At 39.0% G+C, this 23,049-nt stretch overlaps 1 protein-coding gene across 1 annotated transcript in view; it reads left to right on the forward strand.

The window, feature by feature from the left end:
• AMMECR1 (AMMECR nuclear protein 1) overlaps positions 1 to 15,182 on the forward strand; it is a 110,382-nt gene extending 95,200 nt beyond the window's left edge. Inside the window, exons 4-6 of the mRNA XM_066249562.1 lie at positions 10,951 to 11,041; positions 12,445 to 12,541; positions 14,864 to 15,182. Coding sequence (XP_066105659.1) covers positions 10,951 to 11,041; positions 12,445 to 12,541; positions 14,864 to 14,978 — 303 coding nt within the window. The 3' untranslated portion in view covers positions 14,979 to 15,182. The remainder of the gene's footprint in view (positions 1 to 10,950; positions 11,042 to 12,444; positions 12,542 to 14,863) is intronic.
• Positions 15,183 to 23,049: the final 7,867 nt, after the last annotated feature.

Below are 23,049 nucleotides of genomic sequence, written 5' to 3' on the forward strand. Positions count from 1 at the left end.
ACCCCTGGGGAGAAATCTGAAGTGATCTGCCTTGTGTTTGAACACAAAAACTTATTACTATTGTTCTGTGTTCTTCGATTGCCAGCATTCTCTTAATTCTATATGACAGGATGATTGACAGGCATGGTGCTTTGGAAAAAAAGAAAAGCTCATGCAGCTTGTTGGAGTCCCCTAATCTGAAATATAGCCTGGAACTTGTATAGTTATATTATGTGGGAGCCATGTCTCTTAATTGTACTGGATAAAAAATCAACGATATTACAATAGTGGAGTTTAACTTCAGGGGTGATTTTAGGTGTGTGTCATCTCATAGCTGCTCATTTTCAAGATGACATAAGTGAGTAAACATCTTGTTTGTAGAAGAACTTGTATAGCAAGTATCCTACAATGATGTTGTGGGTGCTCCTGTAGCAATTTGCTGAAAGAAGACAAAATATTTTCTAAACTGTACATAGACATCTTTGATTTCAGTGTTTAGAGACATGATCATTTTGAAGGTATAAGGAAGAAATAGTTTCCATATTCTAAAGTAGACCAATAGATCATATTCAATAGATTAATAATATTTTCATAAGCCATAGGGCACTTTTTGATATATCTAGCTCCCTGGATCTCTGATATCTCACCTGTATCTACTGCTGTCGCTTGGGCAAAATATTGTGATCCTAAGACAGACTGTTCCTTTCTAACACCCAATACTTAAAAGGAATCAACCCGTGCTGGGTGCGGTTGGCCAGCATGCAGTGTCAGAAATCTGTCCTTGAACTTTAGAGCTAATCCCCAAACCCCTAGTCTCATTCTGTCCCTAAGGACCAAAGCATCTGTCATTGTCCGTGACCTTGTTGGACTCCTGGTACTCAGCTGCACTTCACTTTAAAAGCAACCTCAAAACACATCTCTTGAGTGATCCTAGCTACATTTCTGATGTATTTGGTTGCAGTGAATAATAGCAGGCTTTTGAAACAGCCTTTATGAGAGTAAACAGATGAGATTAATAAATTGGCTACCATCATTATCTCCAATATATTTTATAAATTCATGTTCTTCTTTGCATTCTTCCTCTTCCCTTAAACATTTATATTTTTCTAGCTCCTCTTAATGTACCACTAAAAACTCAGTTCCCATTCATACACAGATGGTTAACATGACTAAGTCATCAAATGAAAAGACTTGTAGTTAGTTGTATATGTTCTGACCACCCCCTTTCTTATTTTCCCCAACTATGATATACACCATGTTTTGCTTCTTTTCTAACATAAGATTCCTAAAAAAATAAATACACACACACACATATATGTATATATATAGAGAGAGCTGTATAGAGATAAATATATGAAGCCTATATATCATATATAGATATGTATTTATATAGATTATAGATAAATAGATCTATATATATATATATATATATATAGGTGTATATGCTTCATATTATCTAGGAAAATGCTTTTTAGTATTTTTCCAGGGACCTTGAGATTTTCATAAAAGATGTCATTATCCTTATAATAATTTAGTCTTTGTCCTGATGCTGTACTCTAAATGTTTTTCAAGTGCTGTGGAACATTGGGAAAGGAATGCTTCAAGCTTCCTGGCTACCTAGAAATAATTTGCTGTGACTCAACAACTCAGTGTATCAGAAGCCTAGTGCGGAAGCAAGCTGAACAAAGTAAAGTAACCTTTAGAAGGTGACTTAATACATAAATATTCTCATTAGCTGTTTAGACTCTTAGGAAAATGAGTTGTGTTGTTCATTCTTAGGCCTCCTCCAGTTGCTTCCTGCAGAAATCTCCCAGTGTGGTGTTGGGTGGGAGGATGTTTTCCTGCTTTCCCCAAATCCACAGACTCTTCCAGCCCTTTTCTTTAGTAGTTGCATTATAGTCTATCTGTTCTTTCCTGTACAATTTGCTTCTGTGTGTGTGTGTGTGTGTGTGTGTGTGTGTGTGTGTGTCCAGAACTTAATACAGAAGAGTCCTGCATTTTGGGAATGAAGAGACTCAAGTTCTCTTTCTGGTTGCCACTACCAGCTTGGTAACCACTCTGGACATTTCCTCACAAGGAAGCTGGGAAAGTTACACTAGATGACACTGAAGGCCTTCGGATGCTGATAGAGTGTGATGCTGTGAATCCTCTTTCTAAAATGGCTTCTGTTTCATTTTACTTCCAGAGAATGAATCATCACTAACCATTTAGAAGTCAAAAGAGGTCCTTAACTTCTAAAATCATTGCTAACTTAAATGTAGGAAACAAAAGTACAAAAAAAATAGTCCAATTTTTGAAATTGCACATTCTAGATTTCTTTTTCACAAAAGAATTTTCCTTAGGAATAAAATTACTCTATTCCAAACCACAAATGCCTCTATTATATTACTGTATCATCTCCTGTTTTAAGGCAACATTGTATGTATAAATTTAAATTAAGCAAATATATTAGAGAGTAATTATTCACTTTACAAATAGATTATTTTGCTTTGCAGAATGACTCACTATAGGATTTTTTTTATTGTCTTTCCCATGACTTTAACTCATTTACATAGGTTCAAGTCATATGTAGTATTTTAGGAACAAATTTCTTTTGTAGACTGAATTAAAACCATATTGAGTCAGGTAGTCAGTGTACAGTTCTAACTTGTATAACGTTTTTCTTAGTATGTTATCAGGCAAACAATATTATTTTATATTAGGTACATTTTCCAAGGTACGTTTCCCCCCAGCCTTTGAAGGCAAGCTAATTCACATCTCTAGATTTTAAACCGTTGGTTTCCTTGTCTGCAAATTCACTCCCTCATTCTCTTTAAAAAAAAAAAAAGTAGGAATGCATTTTTCTAACTTTTGATTAAAAACAGGCTTTTTAATTTAAAGGTCACCTGTGTTGCCTGAACTTTCCTTGGAAAGCTTCAGGATGTTCAATTTTTAAGAAATGCGCATTCTAATTCATCATTACGGAGAATTTTTTTTTTATACTTAATTACACTCTTGAGCTGTCATTGGTTCTCTGCAAAACCATAATGTAAGAACAGTTTCTTTCACTTCAAATGATATATAAATATGTTTGGCTTCATAGCTTTCCAAAGCACCTCTTCATTAGCCATGTGTTATTTAAAATCTTAACTAATTCCTTAAAAGTTCACAGGGGTGATCATTAGTTAGTCCAGGTATTTTGAAGCTGCACATCTGCTATTAGTTAAAATAAATGTTATCAGATTGTTGTTCAGTGGCATTTGTGAAATAAATTGGCAGGCTTGTGTTCCTGACAGACAGGATGCCTAAGTCTCCTACGTGAATTAAATTTGGCACTAATTGGTCCTTTGGTAAGCTCTGCAAAAGCCAAGAATTGGTCCATGGAGACTGAACTAATTTCCAAGCTAAAGGTAACTAATTTGCAAGGATTTTAGAGAAAAGCAACACATACGTATTTTGGTCAAAGAGAACTTTGGTGGTGTTTTTCACAAAATAACAGCGGGGAGAAAATCCCATCTGAGGTAAATGATGAAATAGTTTTTATAGGAGAATATATTAAAAGGTTAATTGTGCCCTAGTGATAATTTGCAATCAATTAGCCTTTCTGATTCCCTTTTTTGGTAGTATTTAACTTCATTTTTACATTATTCTTTCTCCTTGAAGTGTGTCACTTTCTAAAGGAGATTTGAGAGTAAGGACAGCTAGAGGATCTGATCAGATCATGAATAGAAACAGCTTAACAGTATATATATCGTCCTTCGTGGCATCTCTGTCCCTTCAGGAGGTTGTTTTTTAAGTCTCTAAAAGCATGAGTCATCTCTAGGTGGTACCAGGGTTCCAGGTCACTTATTTTCTCTTTTATACTTTTCTAAAAGGGTTTTTTGGTAATATGCATGTACTATTTTTATAAACCAGAAATAATCTATGTTGACAATTGTTAAGGTTTACAAAAGTAAAAATTACTAAGTAAAAAAGAAAAATAATTGCAGCAACACTGTTTTTAGAATTTATTATTTGGCCAGAATCTGAAGTGTTCTTTGTTAACAATTGTTAAGTGTTAACTGCTAATCAGATGGGAACCTTGAAAGCATTAGACTTACTTCTGAAATTGGTAGGTGGATTTAGGCGACATAAAGCCACAACTTTGAAGATTTGATGGGCAGATCTGGTCCATATGTAGTTTACTTGGTTTTTTGTTCTTGTTTTTGTTTTCCTAGTATCAGGACAAGGGAAAGGGATTCATTAGAATCTGAACAAACTGTAATCTGAAATTTTCTTGCCCAAATCAGAATTATTTAGGAGGATAAACTTGGAAGTATGTCTAAGTTTGGAATATTTTCCGTCTTTATGTTGAATTTGCTTTCAATGTTAAAAGGAAGAGCCACTGTCTTCTGAAGGCTGAGCTGGGGGCGGGCAGAAGGCACTGACTGTGGGGCTGGGAGGAAAAAGTATGCTTTATGAGAAATGCCATATAAGGCTTTTTTCTCCAAAGAACATAAGGAACATCAGACCCATGGACTATTCAGTGCAGTGGTTTTCTGTTTTGTTTTTGCTTTTGTTTTCTCTCTGTTGTACCCTGGGCTGTTTTGTGAGAGAGCGTGTGTGTCCTCCATGATGCCAGCCTTCAGATGTTGGGGGGGGGATGTTCAACATCCTGAGCTCCTCTCATTATGACCAGAGTCCTTCCATTCAATTCAGTGGAACTAGCAACATTGAGCCTGGCAGATCAGTCTTATGTGAATGACCAGAGACTGTTTTGTTAACTGCAAAGCGTATTTTGCCAAATGATAATCATCAACAACGGCCTGTCAAGCAACTTTCAATTCTTTAACCCCCAGATATATTTTTATTTTATTCAAGGTGAGCTCACTGAAAATGAGCGGGGTGAGCTATGGGCATATTGTTATAGGGAAAGCCAATACTTGGTTCTGAAAATGGGGGTGCATGGGACTAACTGTGACATTTACCAAGATGTGATGAACCTGAGGCTGTAAATTGGTTTTATTGACAAGGAAGTGATCAGGGCAGGTTTAGCTCAGAGGGCTAGGACTGTGGAGGTAATTATGTAAACAAAAGGTCCAAAGTTTGGGTGGAACACACTCGACTTAACCAAAGCACATTTTATACACATTGATGCTTTTAGACACATGACTCTTTAATGTTTCAGTATATCCAGACTGTTGTCTTGCTGAATTAGGTTCCCAAGTAAAAGTGAGACCCTTCTGGAGTGCCAGTAGTAGGTTATAGGACTGACACTTGCCTTATAGACTAGGATATGTTAAACTTGTAGTCGGCCCTATTGTGGTTCACTTTTTATGATCTCACTGTATCGTCGATTTTTAAATTGTACATATCTAATTTTGTATCAGACTTTTTGCTATATCATGGGATTTTGCAGTATATAGGTATTTTTCTATATTTATTATTTTAATTATTTTTGTGGTAAAATAAGCATTTTTTAGCCTAAAAAATGGAAAACTATGTAAAAATATAAAAAATATTAATTAAAACATTAAAAGAATATTAAATCGAAATAAAATACGTAGCATACAGCAGATGAGTAGACAAAGACTTGCACATATGGAAAATGCGTAAGAAGTGTTTATAGGAGTGTAGGAAAGGTTTATAAGAGTGTGGGGAGGATTTATAAAGCCTTAAAATCTATATAATTAATAAAATAAATATAAGGTCGCTACTTTGCAGATTTTCGCCTATCACAGGGGTTTCTGGAGCCTAACCCCGCGATAGATGAGGGACCACTGTATGCAACTGTGAGGAGCATAATATGGACCGTGTATTATAATGGTGTGGGAGGGGGGCAACTGTTTGTTTTTGTGTATTTGTTTTAATGCTGCTGTGTTGAAAGTCACTGCATTAGGACAGCAGTTTTAAATGAAGCCACATTTCTAACAAGGGACCAGATAACAAAGATAAATGAAATCTGCAGACAGTCTAGAAGCTTCATTTTAGCCATTGTTTATAATCTCTCCATCTACCTAACCTTTTATTACATAGCAAAATTAATGAATTTGCATTTATCTCTTTTCTTTGTGCCCACACGCTCTCTGATACAGGAGTGAACAAATAGAGAAACGGACAGGACGGAAAGGGGGTCGGGCTGAGGGCAGGTGGACTTGGTGCTACGTAAGCCCTAAACTGAGTAATCAGCCCCTGAATAATCAAGATATATTTTAGGGTCCTAACATTAATCTTGATATTTAATCATTCTAGGCAATGTTAAAAACAAAAGATTGTATAATAGCATTAATAAAATATAATTTGCTATGGAATGGTTTAGAATAAATATGGCTTTTTTGTTAGCATGAAATACGAATCTATTGAACTGGTCTCGATGTTCCTCTGGCGCACACGGATACAGCTCTGTTTAATTCCATATCCTCTTATCTTTAAGTCCTGCATTTCATTTACTACCATTCTAGTTGATTTATAGTGTTGCTTAGCAAAAGTACAGTCTTGATTAAAAGGATATTATCACAGCTGATGGACCTTGAAAGCATTTTTTTCTCAGACGTTCTAATAATTTTGAAAATGACCTGCAGACTCCCATAAGGCTGCATTTGCTAGTCTCCAGTTTTGCCCACCTAGATGTCCTATGGGCAATTATAGGGGTATATGTGGTGATGTAGTTTTCCCATATGTTACCCCCTTTTCCATCCTGAGAAATGGAGTTACTGTGGTAGATTTAGGGAATCCCAATTCCCCGGTTAGCTGATCTCTTATCCAGCTGACAATTGCAGCTACAGCCTTTGTCTGTTGGGATGCTGCTGGCCTGAGGACCCTGCAGTCTGTCTAAGGGAAGATTCAGTTACTATGTGAAAGGACCATATTCTGGAGTTGTAGCTGTGAAAGATGCCTCCCTCAAAAAATACAAAATTAGCCCTGGCCGGTTATCTCAGTCTGTGAAGAGAGTCATCCGGAAACAACAAGGTTGCAGGTTTGATCCTTGGTCAGAGCACACACGAGAAGCAACCAAAGAATGCACGGCTGAGTGGAACAACAAATGCTTCCCTTCCCCCTCCCTTCTCTCTCCCTTCTCTCTCTGTCTCTTTAAAAATCAATAAAAATTAAGCTCTAGCCGGATAGCTTGGTTGGTTGGAGCATTGTCCCGGAGCATGGAGGTTGCCCGTTCCGTTCCCCGGTCAGGGCACATACAGGAACAGCTCAGTGTTCCTGCCTTTCTCTCACCCTGCCTCTCTCTCACAAAACAAAAACAAAAACAAAAAAACAAAACAAAACAAAAAACACCAGAATTAGTTTTGGTACTCGTTTCAGTGGAGATGATTTAATTTACAAAGCCAGTGATTTCCACAGGGTGGCCAGATTCGATCATTCTCCACAGCAGGCCATCGTCCACTCTCCTATTTAGATGGCGCAGTGTGAGATTTGCTGGCGTCTGTGGCTCTAGGAGTAAGGAGAATGCTGTTGCTCAACAGGTGACAAAAAGCTATTATGCTTTGATTCTGTTTAGAGCATTATTACCATTGTCCTGATTCCACTAGTTGGAAAAAAAAATGAGTCATTCTGGTTTGGGCTTTATATCTTTGCAGCATATATTTCTTACCTATGAAATAAGTTATTTCTCTCAAAGGATTCACTTTAAAATCACCATACTTACATTTCAATTTACAGGAGCTTGCAATTGTTCAGAATCATAGGAAGGAACATAGAAAAGAATTTAAAATTGCAAATGTGGTACTAAATTAAAGTGGGCAAACTTTGATATTTTTTACATCTCACATTTATTGTTGGAGCGTTCATAAAATACAAAAGTAAATCAGTTTTATTTTGGTCAACATGTCTTTCCAGTGTGGTGTTATCAAAATATTATTTCCATACCATACAAGTCGTCTTCAAACTCTTTTGTTAGATTACTCGGCTTTAAAATATCTGAAATTTTTGTTGAAGGACACAGAATGTACTTCTATAAGAAATGATGTATGTTTCTAAATTACCTTCAATTTGCCTAAATTACTTTTTCTTTCTCAATACGCAGCCATAGTTTGTCAGAACTTAACTATTAGAAGCTATCTAGTTAGTGTAGGATAAGAATCACTGGGAAGTTTTCTTATGTGTTTTTTTTTTTTTGCACTTTTAACTATTTTTTTTTAATTTAGAAATTAAATTTAATGGAGTGACAGACACTGGTCCAAGTTTCCTTTTTTCAAACTGTACTTGCTGCAACAGGAAACTTGAAATCCTGATAGAGTCTGCAGCCACTGCTGCCCGTTTCCAGTCTATACCAGTTAAACACAGCTGGCTTAGTCTGCCATTCTTATCCCACAGATAGGGCAACATTCTTCCTCTCACAATTTTTATTAGAAACCTTAATAAGCACCTAAAGTACTTTTCAATTTTTTTTTTTTTGAGAGAGAGAGAGGAAGGGAGATGAGAAGCATCAATTCATAGTTGCAGCACATTAGTTGCTTATTGATTGCTTTCTCATATGTGCCTTCGTGGGGGGGGGGCTCCAGCTGAGCTAGCGACCCCTTGCTCAAGCCAGCGACCTTGGTATTATGTTGATGATCCTGCACTCAAGCTGGTGATCTTTGGGCTTCGAACCTGAGTACTCAGCATCACCACCGGTCAGGCTTTTTTAAAATCTTAATGTGACAGATTTTTATAAATTTAGTTGGAGATGGAGAATTCACTTCAGTAAATGATGGGAGCATTAATTATTTATGCTGTATAGTTTTTTTTTAAAAAAAAAAAAAAAAAAAAAAAAAAACAAGTTATGAAGGCTGTGATATTGTTAAAGGAAAAATCTCAAAGTCACCGACCAGCAAGTCAGCATCCAGAAACTGGTACAAATCTGTTACTATCTCAGGACTCTGTCAGACACTGGAAGATCAGTAGATGTCCTTTATCCTGGAAATGTCTGATAGCTAAGCACTTATATTTCTTCTTAGCTGTCCACAGTCATTTCCCAGAAGGCATGGGAGGCCTGATTGTGTTCGTTTTTAAACGGCTGCCCTGATTGTATTTTCAGCAAAAGGAGATTCATAAAAATACTGATATTAAATAGATAGAAGAAATAGCCATAGAGATAGGCTTGAATAAAAAACATAAACTGCTCAGAAAATCTGACAGACTCTAATGGATGGGTAGATGAAGACCTGGGGAAAAAATGAAATGGATTTTCTAGAGGACTTTTTATTCCTCGGAAAATTGGAAATTTTCAGCCTAAGGACAAAAGAAGCAAAAGACATTTTTATGGACCCTCTTTCCTCTGAGACCTTCACTTCAATGCAGAGGGAAAGAGGAAAGGTCTATGATTTCAGGCATCTGCTCTCTGAACAGAAGCCCCTTTCCTGAGTGAAAAGGCTGCCCTAGCCCTATAGTTCCCCTCCAGTACTGGGGACGAGCGTACACTCCGCTTGGGAACCATTGATCTAAAGCAACCGTAGATTTGCGAGAATAGAATGGGGCTGTTAAAACTTTTGAAATTTCATTTTTATTATCAATGTTTACAAACGTACTGATATTAAATAGATAGAAGAAATAGCCATAGAGATAGGCTTGAATAAAAAACATAAACTGCTCAGAAGATCTGACAGACTAACGGATGGGTAGATGAAGACCTGGGGAGATCAGTAGAGATGGTTTTATAATCTTTGGCTTCACAGACACTATTCTATGTAAGATATATGGGGAAAGGACAAAGTATTTTGATTGAATGCAAATCAAAGGAAAAAGGACATGAAGTCTTAAAAACATCAGCAAGTACCGTATTTCCCCATGTATAAGATGCAGCTTTTTTTCTTTTTCTTTTTTTGAAAAGTTTGGGGTCTAAAAACGGTGCATCTTATACAGTGGTTGTAGGAGTGTGGTATTTCAAATGCCATAGATGGAACTGAGGACGAGGCAATATATGAAGACAATGATTTGTCATCAGACACACATGAGGACAAGCTAATGGATAGGAGTTTTGGCAGTGATGAGGAGCTGTATGAATTTTATGATGAATAAAACTTGAGTTCAATCACTTTATGTAATTCTTTTTTTTTTTTTTTTTTTTTTTTAATTTCGGGCTCCCAAATTAAGATACATCTTATACATGGAGAAATACGGTAATTGCCCACTCTGACTTAGAGGGCATCACCAAAAGTTTGTTTTACATAAAAAAAGTTAGAGTGGTCTCTGGGTTAGTATATAAGAAACTGCAAAAATGTGATTTGGGATTTTCATTGCTCTTAAGTTTAGCAGTAGTGTGCACGGGCAGTGACGCAGAAAGACAGTGTGGGTTTGCCACCGGCCCACTGTAAGCCATAATACATATTTTTTTTTATAAAAAGAACTGTAATGAGTGATGCTGTAGGGTTGTTTTTCCAGTCTGACCTGTGTTGCTTATCTACATGTAATTTGAGGTTATATATGTTTTATTCTACACAAAGCCCCTGGTGGTTGTTCTGATGCCAGGCCCATATTGGGCACGTACAAGTCAGTGTTGCCAGTCTCCATGGCTATCATAACGGCTTTCCACCGAGTCAGCACTTAGATTATAACTGTCTAGTCCCTTAAAGACAGAAGGGAATCGGTAGCCCCAAGAGTCTCAGAACTTAATTTGAATTGGTATTGATTGTACCTGAAAACAGGATAGTTGTTTGTTGTTTCTCTCAAGTCAGTTCCCCTGGTCAAGTTCCTTATTGTCTTGAGCCACGACTTGGGAGTAGGGGTGGGATTTTTGCCATCGGCTGTCTTACCTGACACACAGCACCAGAATGGTTGTTCTGGTCCCAAAAAGAACAGCCTAGCCCAGTGCATGTTGGGCAGTCACACTCAGAGTTTTCAGTCCCCACGGCTATCAGAATGGCTTTCAAGCCCAAAGTCAGTACCTTGGAAAGAGAAAACTGATATGCTCTTCCAAAACAAGGGGGAAACAAAGAACTGCATTCTCTTGAAAGTTAAATTATAACTTTTTCTTTCTGTTTCTGTGAAGAAGACTGTACTAATAAAACTGCCAATTTCTTTCAGGTGGGTGTACATGGCATTAGAATAGAATTCATCAATGAAAAAGGATCAAAACGCACCGCCACCTACCTACCGGAGGTTGCAAAGGAGCAAGGTCATTGTTGTACTTTATTTCATAAGATCTGGTGAAGAATTTAAACAAATATACAAATTGAAATGCAATATCTGACCTTGCAGTTATGTCTGATCATTGATCACTGTCAAATTACAAGAAATGACTCTTCCATCACTGCCACTGCAATGTCTGTATGAAATCGGGGAATTACACAGAAGCTGAATCTCGGCACTAGAGTTTGACAGCAAAAACACACCAACGTATATTTTCCAAGAAGCGAAGACTTGTAAAAGCTGGGTGTTATTTTAGGCAATAGTTTGCTGTAAATTTGAAGAGCCCTTTTCCCATACTGCATTGTGCTGTAGCCTTGTGTGGTATAAACAACCTTTTGTTTGACAGTCAACCACACAGTTCATTGTCAGTATCAAACATTTCATTTTTAGGTGGCTGTCATTACTCATTTTGCTACTCTTAAGATTGTAAGTTTCCCACTAAGGTTAGGAGCATTGAGAAGACACCAAGTAGTGTTTTATAGCTTTGGTCTGCACTTCCTAATCAACAAACATTTTTTGCAGATAAAACAGAAACCTTAATGAACCACCACTCTAAAACAAAATAACTTTTAACTCTGTAGTAATTTGTCCTTTCTAGCCTTCACTAAATTCTAGTTTCATGTTAGTTGAAATAAATATTTCCTCTTTACTTCATGGAACATTTTTCTCACCTGAAAGTATTTGTAATTTGGTTTTCCTGTCTTTATCTCACAACTATGTGAGATATGTAACAGCAAAATTTAGTATCTAATTAAACCCCCAAACAAGAGAGTTAGTCTTTAAGGCAGCTATCTGGAGATTTGTTTGAGTTCCTTTCAAAAATGTCTTTATCCTGTAGTTCCATTGACTTCGTGAAGCATACATAAGATAGAGGGCCACAGATTTTAGAATACCGTCCATGTCGGAACCACTAAAACTGCCCTCAGATATTGCACCCAAATACCCTCGATTGATGACAAAAGATACCTTTAGGAACAGCAATTACCATGAGTTAGTGTGGGAGCCCTAACTCCTACTGAGTTGGCACAATGACGTTGAGGCTTTTCCCTCACTTTTAGAGATGCCACTGTTAGAAGAGAGCACAGTGTTTGTGGTTTGTGACTGAGACATGACCTAGCAGTTACTGCCAGACTCCTTGCCTTCGAATGTTGTTGAGATAAAGGAGCCATTGTTGTCAGCCTTCATGCAGAGTTAGACGCTAAGGTATACGTTCGTTAACCGGCTTCTGTACAGGATGAAATCCTAGCTCTTCTGTGTGATTTGTAGGACCAAAGGAGTGGATGGCATTTGGTGACAGTGATAGGTGACCTTTCTAGAAAGTCATTTTGTATTTAACCAAAGGTGCTTTTAACATGTGCTTGACTGTTTTATCTGGTCTACTCTCCACAGGATGGGACCATATTCAGACCATAGACTCCTTACTGAGGAAAGGAGGATACAAAGCTCCGATTACTAATGAGTTCAGGAAAACCATAAAACTGACCAGGTACAGAAGGCATTTTCTAGTGCCAGGATAACCAGTACATTTTGATGTGTATGCCTCCTATAAATCTTTGATTTTTTTGGTTTCTCTAACTATACTCGCTTCTCTTTTCTGAAACAGAGTGGGAGTGAATGGCAGGTCCCCACTGAGGGTGGATACAATGGAACTAACTATGCTTGGCAGTAAAGCCGGTATAATGGATAAGCTCGTCCTTCGCATCTTTAGCTCCATGTGATTACTCTGGCTTTATACAAGTAAATCCTCTGGGCCTTTAGACTGCATTATTGAAGAAAGTTACCTCAATTAGCTATTGCCTGGTTTTTGACATGGCTTAGCAGAACCCTAGGATTCTGATAAGTAGTCCACAAATTTTAATTTAACCATAAATTTTGGCAGTGATAGAAGTCTCCATGAAAGCTTGCTGAAAGATACAATTAAACTAGACTCACGAATGCTAAGTAAACCTCTACATGGGATAATAAGGGTACTTATTTAAAAAGGAAAATAGCAAACATTTTAGGAAAACGAGTTGCGGTTCCATTTATTTTAATTCCCGAAAAGCACATTGAATGCCTGTAGTGTAAAAATGGACTCTTCTCAGCTCTGAGGTGTTATAGATTTGAAAATGCCTCTATCTCTGCTCTCCCTGAGTTCACAGCCTAATAGAAGGGCATATACAATAAAATGATTATTAATGTAAGGCAGAATGTGCTGGACGATGTGAACTCATATAATAGGAGAAGAGGAATTTCAGGAGGAGTTAAGGGTAACAGAACATTTCAAAAAGGAAGTAGATTTGAAGCTGGACTTAAAAAAATAGGTAGGATATTTGACAGGCGGAGAGTGGGGGAGGAAAGGAATTAACTAAAAGAGAATTTTATGAGTCAACACATGTAGGTGGTTTTGTACCGAGCGAGTTCTGAGGAATGTTCAATAGTCCAATTAAGCTGGCCCTTCAGTACCTACAGGAAGGTGGTCATTAAAGGAAACTGGCAAAGAAGTTAGGTTGGGTCAGAGCATAAGGGTCTTGAGTTCCAGGCTAACAACTTCAGGCCTGATCCTACAGGCAATTAGCAGATGTTGAAGGGTTTTAATCAGATGCATTTGGGGAGCTGTAAGATTAGAATTGGAAGCAGGTAAGTTAGAAGACATTGCTATTATCTAAGAATCTCTGGTAGCAATGGAAAGGGGGTAAAAATGGAGCCTTAACAAGAGCCAGGGCAGCTGGATGGGAAGAAAGGAACAGAAAAGAAAATGCAGTGGAAGAAATGATAGGACCTAAGCACCTTTCAGAAGCAGGAAAGTACAAAGCAAGACTTTCCTCTAGGGACCAGGGTGATGCCTTTAAGCAAAAGAGGAACCAGTGGGAGAGTCACGTCTATGCACTGATTGTGGGTTTCAAGTGCCTCTTGGGATAGCTGCATATTAATGTCAGTAGGTTACTGAAGGTGCATGTGTGGTGCTCATGGACAGAGACAGTTTTTTGAGATCATCTGTAAACAGGACACAGTTGAAGGTATAAGGATAGGGCTCATCAAGCAAGGACAGAACATAGGGTCCAAAGGACTAAAGGTAGAAAATCCTACAAGACAGGAGTAGGGTGAGTAGTCATAAGGAGCAGTCTGAGAGGCAGGGGGAGAACCAGGGGCATGTGCAGTTATCAGACCCATGGCACAAGAGGATTTCAGAGAGCGAGGACCGACCAACCAGTGCCAGAATGGAGATATCAAGCAGGAGGAGTGGCCTTCTGGAAGAGCAGTGTCCATGGGAGGGTAACAGCAGAAGCCAAGGTGCACGGGGCTAAGGAGCAGTGTGAGATGAGAAACACACATTACCCTGGAGAAGTGTGGCAGTGAAAAAGCCAAAGATGAGAGAAAACGAGATTTGGGATCCCAGGATTAAAAAAAGCTTTCGGTTGTTACTGTTTTCACTTAATGGCAAGACCTGAGTAGATGTGTGAACAGAGGGAAAAGCATGGTAAAAGAGGGAGCAGTGGAAGATCCCAGAAGTAAAAGCAGTCAAATGAATGAGTTGTGTACTTGATGGTGATAGTTCGGCTTCCTTCTGTTCCTTCCTGCTAGCGAACTGGGGATCAGGGTGCCATAAAATTTCTAGAACAATTTAAACAAGGAGTAGTAGAGTGGAAAGAGCACTAGACTCAGACTCTGGGTTTTTGGGTTCTGATCTCTGCTTTGCTACTTATTAAGTGTGTGACCCTAAGCAAGTCACTGCTCCTCTCTGGGCCTTTGTTCCTTCTAGCTCTGACACTGTCATGTCACCTATTTCTTGATGCTAACTTTATGTCTTCCTTGACTTTTCTTTCAGGTACCGTAGTGAAAAGATGACCCTGAGCTATGCCGAATACCTTGCTCATCGCCAGCATCACCATTTCCAAAATGGCATTGGGCATCCACTTCCGCCATACAACCATTATTCCTGACACTGAGCCGCACAACCAGTCATTGGGCCTCTCTGCAGACCTCTTCCCAGGAGACCCTCCCCCTTCTTGGTCTAGCTATCTCTTCTATTGTACCATTTTATGATGATAGTTTCCGTTGCCATGGTGTAACTTCGACATAGTCAAATAAGATCATCATGGTAACGGGTAGGAAAATGGCATTTGTTGAGAAGATCCTGTTTTATTATTTTAGATCATTGATTTTTTTTTTTTTTTTTTTTTGCAGCATATATCACTTGGGGAGTTTCTTTCCTTACAATATTATATAGAATTTTGCTTTGCTGTGTCAATCAGATTTCTACCTTTCTGTTCATCTAGCCTTCCTTTCCTGTCTTCTTTCTTTCATTTCTTCTTTCTTTTTCATTTCTTCTTTTCTTTCCTCCTTTATTCCTTTTTTTTTTTAACTGTGGATGGAAGAAATTGTGCGGTTTTTAAGGATTTTAGTTAGGTTTTTCTTTAGTTTCCCTCAGTAAGATAGATAATTTTTTATAGCTGAGTTTGGGAGTAATGCATATGAAATTCAGGTATTTGTGTGTTATTCTTGAATTTGTCTAAAATTAATTTTGCTATGAGAGCTTAGTATGTGGGTCTTCATTTCTTAACTCTCTATGTTTTTACCATGGTTAAAATATATGAACTTTAGTTCTAGCATAGAACATTTGAAGGTCCATGATAGGGCTTGTCACAGAGAATAAGAAATTCTTTCTGCCAATTGTGCTGTTTATCATAGGAGAGACTGCCTCATCACTTTATAGAACCAACTTGCAAACGAAAACACTGTTTTAAGAAAGTACAAACTACCTTTCAAGTATGCTATGGGAATCATTTTGAAAAGCAGTAAATATCAGGAAGAGAGCAGAAACAGAATTTAGTGCCTTTGAGAAGAATACAATTAAGTGAAATTAAGAGGGGTTAGAAAAAAAAGGCAATTTAGAGAAATATTCTTGTAAAATTTTATTGTTTCTATATTGTGAAACAACAGATTAGACAAATTCCTTACTCAAGTATTTTTTTAAGCTGAAAAATTATTTTGAGCAAATAACCAAAAAGAGACATGTCTATTATGTATGAATTTAAATTTGTTAGCTTTAGATTTCAATAAAAACCATGATTGGCCAGATATAATTAGCTACCATTTAAAGAAATGGTAAAGATAATCTGGTGAAACAAAAGTTCATATATGCCATGATTTCCAATGTTTGTAATGGGGACAATACTGGAGTTGTAGAAATAGTATAAAATAGCTTGTATCTCTTTCTGCACTACATACTTTTGATAGAAACACATTTACTATGTTGATGTTATGTTACACCTGTGACGATGGAGACGGCATTTAGCTATGGTGTAGTTGTTAGAGCTGAGATCCTTTGCAGGGCTGGTGTTCCCATGGTGCATGCAGAGAGAACTTCCTAATGTCGGTAGGAGGTCCGTATGTATATCCCCGGGAAAAATGACAGAGGATTTTGGAGAAAGAGTACCTTCATTTTATGATACTGTGTGTGTATACATATGTATATATATACACACACATATATAAATATTTTTTCAAACAGGAAACCAATATATCAAGTGATGAATATAAGTCTGGTGCAGAATATATAGTTTAAAAGTATGAGATGTCACTGAATATCAGATGGCATAGCTTATACACATAGTTGCTGTGACAAGTAACAGACTGCTAGTTCGGAATTCAAAAACTCTTTTCTAGTTTGTGAGATAATTGGCTAAACTTCTGCTTAACGTTGTGGCCAAGCAAACTGCTTTAGTTTTTGATGAGAGTTCTTAGAAATGTGTTGGTATTCCTTCATCCACAGCATCCATTGTCAAAACAACCATTTTCAGTTGTGATGCCTTAACTGAGAAGCCAGTCGTTGGCCCGAATGCAGTCTTGGTAGCCAGCCCACTGAGCCGAGAGATTGGTCAGACAGTGCGAGCTGGTGGGCTTCAGAAAGGGATCTTGAATCCTTTCATTTCTACTTGGGAGCATTTTGGAGCAGATTAGTCTTTCAGTATCAAAACAAGCGGCTACCTGATGGAAACTTTTTCTTGCCCTTATAGGGAAACAGCACAAGCTGAATGATGTTGTCTGCTGCAAAAAAAGTAAATAAAACAGAGGAGAGACAAAATAGACCAATCTTGATCCATCTTGTCCATCATCTCATCAGTTCAACAGGCTCCTCGTCCTGGTTGAGCTCATGGTTAGAAGTTTTTTCTAAAGAAAAGATCTATTACATACGTATGTGTGTATACATATACTTATACATACATACATATGTGTGTGTTTATGTATTTAACGGTGCTAATCAGTCTAGAGCAGGTCACGTGACTGGTCATGCGGACTCTAAAATCATATCAGATTTTTAAATTTTCTTGATATATGCAGATGTTATACAGATTTTCTTACCAGTGTAATAATGTTATACTGAAGAAATAACCATCCTGCAGGCTTCAGAGGACAAGGTCAGCGCTATTTCCCACCATGGCTTGGGGGAAAAGGATAGTTTTGTCTCCTTTTGTATTCAAATTAATGCACAGTGCATTTTTGTCTCTAAGTAGCTTTTGACTAAAAGACTTTGTAGTATAAAGGGTGTTCTATGAACTGTAACGGCGTGTGCTTCAAACAAATGCTAAACCCTTCACCTTTGTCGTATATTACAAGATGTTAAATATGTGGTTTGAATTAACTTTGAACATGTTGAAATATGTAGCATGTGTTTTTAACTCCGACAAAGATTCTAATTGCACAGGTTGTGTTCTAGCCAGTTGTGGTTTATTTGTTCAGAAACACAAATGTGAATTGCACTCACCACCCGTATATTGTATAAGTTCAGTGATCTTTAAACAGCTCAGAAGTAATACTTGAACTTCATTTGAGTAGCACAAAGTTTACATAACCCCCCTTTTAAATGTTAATTACTTCCATTTATGTTTTCCATTTTCGAATACAACTGGGTATTTTTTTTTTCCTCTTGGAAAATAGTACGCATTTTACTTTGGTATGTAGCAAAAGGCTTCCGTTTCTGGAAGGGTTTTCTTGTTCTTAAAGAAGGTCAGCCAGGTACCAGATTCTAAAAGAACAATTGCCCCCCTCCCTCGTCATTAAGTGGCCTTCTGACTGCACGGGAATTGCTACTGCTACTACCCTTCCCAGGCGCCCTCCCGGGAGAGGTCGGTCTAGCTGATGGAGGAAGTGCAAGGCTTGCTCTTTTCCCCTCAACCCACTTAAAGCAGTTGTAAGATTTCCAGTCCCATGCGTACAGTCCCAATGCCCAGCACACCGGAAGTTTGTATACTGGCCTCTGTTCGTGTCTTCGAGTGTGCAGGAAGTTTGAAACTGTCATCTGGAATAGGTTCCAATTCTTACGTGTGTTAGATCAAACCAAAGAATCCCCAGCCATGCCCCAATGCTGCTCCAAAAGCCTGCCTTCCAGTCCTTACAGAAACCTTGCAGGATTAAATGTGTTCACTTTTTTATTTTTGTACAGTTTCTAAGTGATTTTTGCTAGTGACGTTAAATTGAATTAAGTTTATTTGGGGGTGTGAGCACCCCCTCCATTTAAATGAACTGGTGACTTTCCTTTTATTTTTTACAAGTGGAACCCTGTTGTGTGCCTCTGGATTTAAGGGTTTCTGACTACATTCTTCTTAAGACCAGCATCGATCCTTTATATACAAAGCTATGTTTTCCTTGTTTTTTATTACTGTTTCAGAAGAAAATAAGCCTTTTATTTTGCTCTGGACCCAGTAGATGCGCTGGTACATAGTCGCACTGAGAAAACACTTTTGTAACCACCTCGGACTGTTTTTGTACATCAAAGTTGATTACTTTTGAAATATTTGGATCTAGTTTCTAAGTTATTTTAGTGTTTTATATGTTCCCCCAAATCACTTTGAATAGGTCACCAGCATAATGAGTTTTTGGTGATGCCATGGTGAGTCTTGTAGTGAGCAAGAGCTACCTGGAGTAGCTTTGCTTTTCCTTCTTTCCTAGGAACCTGTTTTTGATTACAGTAAGACATCACAGATTACCTAAACCCCTTCAAATATAACTAGATCCTCCTTCCTTCTACATTTAATTGCTTAATAGTTTGAAGAAACTATTGGAATTGGGCATTTTATATGAGATGTATGGCTTTAAAAATAGCAAAAAGAAAAATGAGAAGGTTTATGTGGGTCTGTAAGGTATGGCTGTGGAAAGATATTGTAGTAGTTTTGACACTATTGTTATTACCTTTAAAATCATTTACCCAATAAAATGTTAAAACTGAGTTACCATTTGTTTCTTTCTTTGACCTGGCTCAACATGGGATGTTAGTCTTGTGGACTACAGTTGAAGAATGAAGATCACACTTTGGAACTGCCACTGGTTTCTTTCCAAACGCGCACTTGGAAAACCTCACCTGCCTGCCACTGCTGCCTACCGTATGATTGGCCTGTGTCATCGCCTTTCCTAGCCCTGAACCCTGGCTTGGTGAGATTCTCTAGCCTTTATTGGAGTCTACCCTGCTCACGGATCTGAGACAAACATCAGATTTGAATTTCTGGGGCCGCTTAGCTATGCTTAAGCCCATTCCAGTGTCTTATTGGATGTTTCCCCTCTGGAAGCTGGTTTAGGGCAGTAGCACTGCCATCCAGTGAAACTATCTGATGAGGTGGGAAGCCTTCCTTCTGCCATTTTCTCAGTACAGGACAGAACCTGAAAATGCCCAAGATATGACCAATCGGAGCTGGTGCATGTTCTTACGCACACTAGGCATACCATGCGCTTCAACTTATTACCTGTTCCTTTTTCAGTTCCAGAGTGGGACGAGATGAACTCTATCCCCCCACCTTGAGCTGGGGGAAAACATCTGAGTATATGGCAGAGCAACTGGTGTTCCTGGACTTTCAAGGGCCAAAGAGGAGTCTGCAGCAAGAAAGGAATCTTGCTGTGCTGCTCCTCTATCAGCTGTTGCCTTATCTCTTTCTCTATAGAAAAGCTACCATGGACATTGTTGAAATACTTTGGCTTTTTCTAAGTCATTTGCTGTCTCAGTTTCATCATGCATATTTCAGGATTAACTGCAAGTAAACATATCAGGGTAATTTTCTGTTACATTGCCCCAAAGCCCCATTTCCCATTTGAATTTGATGACATGAGCAAATTTGATGACACATGCTTATGTCAATCACCATGACTAAAAGCAGCCCTCTCAGATCCTAGAGGACGACTGTGGTTTGAATAGTGCTCCATTAAGGCAGCCATCTGCTCAGGGTTTATCCAGTTTCATCATTCATGTTTAATGGTACATAGGACTTTAAAAACTGATTTGAGCAATAATTAATAGCTTCAGGTAGAACGAAGTTATTTAATGAGCCCACAGCATTCATTTTTATAGCATCAGTGGTTAACTCAATGGTCTGGACAGATTTCAACTTCAGTAATCACACAGTATCTACCTAAATTCCTTCCAGAGTTCAGCCTTTCCTCTTTAGATGTCATGCCCCACTGGGTACCTGTAAATAGCTCACTGTTGTGGAGGGCAAGCATGACTGTGTGGGACGAGAAGTTGTTCCCTGTTGATGGAAAGTACTATCATATCCAAGGGGCCCTATCAGTGTGAGCTAGGATAAGTGCTCTGATGAAATCGCACCTGGATTTAGAGCTACCAGCCAGGAGAGTCAGTGAACTGCCCACTCAGAGAACAGCTTCTCCCACTCTGTGCAGCTCTGACGGCATGAGCTGAGAAAACGGGATTGGGCTAAGCTCGGAGGGCTTCCCATCTGTTTGCCCAGGCTTTCCACCTGCAGGAGCAATAGTTCAGTGGGAGGACACAAGTGATGCAGGCCTTGGGCATGTTGTTTTGGCCAGTCCATTAAAAAGCCTTTTGTGATCCCATCATAGAGTCCCCTGTTCTAAACCCCAAGCCTATTAAAAGAAATCTTTCCAGAATCAGAGGTAACTGCTTTAGGTCATAAATACTGTTCTGAAGCCAGCCAATCTTATCCCAAGAACTTGATTACAATCAACTGTGTTTAGAATGACTGCCTGGCCTGCGGTAGTATACTGGATAAGGCTTCAACCTGGAACACTGAGGTTGCCAGTTCGAAACCCGGGCTTGCCCGGTCAAGGCACATACATGAAGCAACTACTATGAGTAGATGCTTCCCACTCCTCCACTTCTCTCTCTCTCTCTCTCTAAATCAATAAGTAAAATCTTAAAAAATAAAATAACTTAATATGTGGTTCAGAGCGTATTGACTATGCATTGCAAATTGTTTAAATGGACTGATCCAGAGGGCTAGTGGAGGGCATCCATTTATATAAACAAATGCTGACCTGCACTTGCTGATTTCCGTCAGGACAGATGATCACATTACTTCACTAGAGGGTAGCTGTCAGATGCGCTGAAGCTGGAGCACGTGCTGGGGGCTGGGCAGTGGCTCACTATGCCCCTCTGCGCTGGTGTCCTTGAACTCATGCTCCAGTTTTAAAAGGACACAGGCAACTCACAAAGGACTGACCATTTGTTCGGCCCCTAGTTTCTCTCCATGGTGGAAGAACCTCTTTGCTTTTTAATCAAAATCTTAGCTGGCCCCTCAGTATGTTAAAAATAGGAGATTATAAGCAGCATCTCATTGTTATAAAGTGAGAACGTATAACAATTGTATATAAAGTTCAGGAGAATGACAAGGCTATTTTGATGACTATAAGAAAATTGCTGTTATAGTCTCTATTTATTTCTGTATTCTGTTTTGACTGTACAGCAAAAATATTGTGATTTGCTCAGAGAGGAGATGATATCTTAGTTGTATAGTTTTACGAGAGTGGGTACGCATGCATCGGCCTAAATTGTAAAATTCTGGTGCACTCACGACCTCCTGAAAGAGACCCGAGAAGGCCTACAGGATGTTCAGAAAAGAAAAACATCCCTCCTGAGGTTTGAACAGAAGTGACTCAACCTGATGGCTCCTGCTAATCCTTTGGTGGTCTTTGACTGTCATTCTGAATGTAACACATGAGGTGTTTGGTTAGGTCTCTTTTCTGCTTTTATTACAGTTTGTAAATATTACACATTTAAACCACACGTGGTTTTTGAATCAAATAGTTATGGAAACTTGGATCGGTTCCAACAGAATGTCAGGTCCCACAGGACAATCTAAAAACCACTACAAGAGCCCCAATATGCCCAGTTATTTTGAGAGCCTTTGTCAAGCCATCATTTCATCTCCTTTTCCATTTTGGCCTTTTTCTCCCAAATGTCAGACTCAACGTGATCCATCATTTACTGAGTGCCTGCACCACCCCCCCCCAGCGGCACGGTACCGTGCTTGGTTTCAGAATGAATATAACATAATTTTGTAACACAGATGAACAGTCTCCTCTGAGCTAAGCACTGTGAGGGGCATGCAAGTTTGGTCAAGTTGGAGAAAGTCACTCATTCACACCAGGGCTCAGGAAATATCGAACTGGCTCTACAGGGTTTCCCTATATGGCTTCCACTTCAGAGTGGCATTAGAGCAGAGTTGTGGCTGCCCCTGCTGGGAAATGACATTTATTTGGTTCTTCAACATGTCAGCCCCCAAAATCAACCCACATGAGCCACGAATTGGTGAGTGGATGAGATTGTTTCTGTTCCCACAAAGTGCTATCTTGTTCCTTACCTAATGGGAACGTGCAGGGTGGTTGTGAGAAAAATTATGGGATGATATAAGTAACAGATTTATGTACATGCAGGATGGCATCTGGTGGCTGAAAGACTTGTTTCTGACTACGAAGCTGCCCTCTAAGGGTCATCAGGCGCTTCCAGAACCAGGAGAGAGAGAACAGCACAGGTAGACACTGGGCCCTTTGCTCTAACAGGCGTCCCCAAACTACGGCCCGCGGGCCGCATGTGGCCTCCTGAGGCCGTTTATCTGGCCCCCTGCTGCACTTCTGGAAGGGGCACCTCTTTCATTGGTGGTCAGTGAGAGGAGCACTGTATGTGGCGGCCCTCCAACGGTCTGAGGGACAGTGAACTGGCCCCCTGTGTAAAAAGTTTGGGGACCCCTGCAAGATGAGGTCTGAGGAGAA

Source organism: Saccopteryx bilineata, chromosome X (assembly GCF_036850765.1).
Source record: "Saccopteryx bilineata isolate mSacBil1 chromosome X, mSacBil1_pri_phased_curated, whole genome shotgun sequence".
In the NCBI taxonomy this organism is placed as follows: Eukaryota; Metazoa; Chordata; class Mammalia; order Chiroptera; family Emballonuridae; genus Saccopteryx; species Saccopteryx bilineata.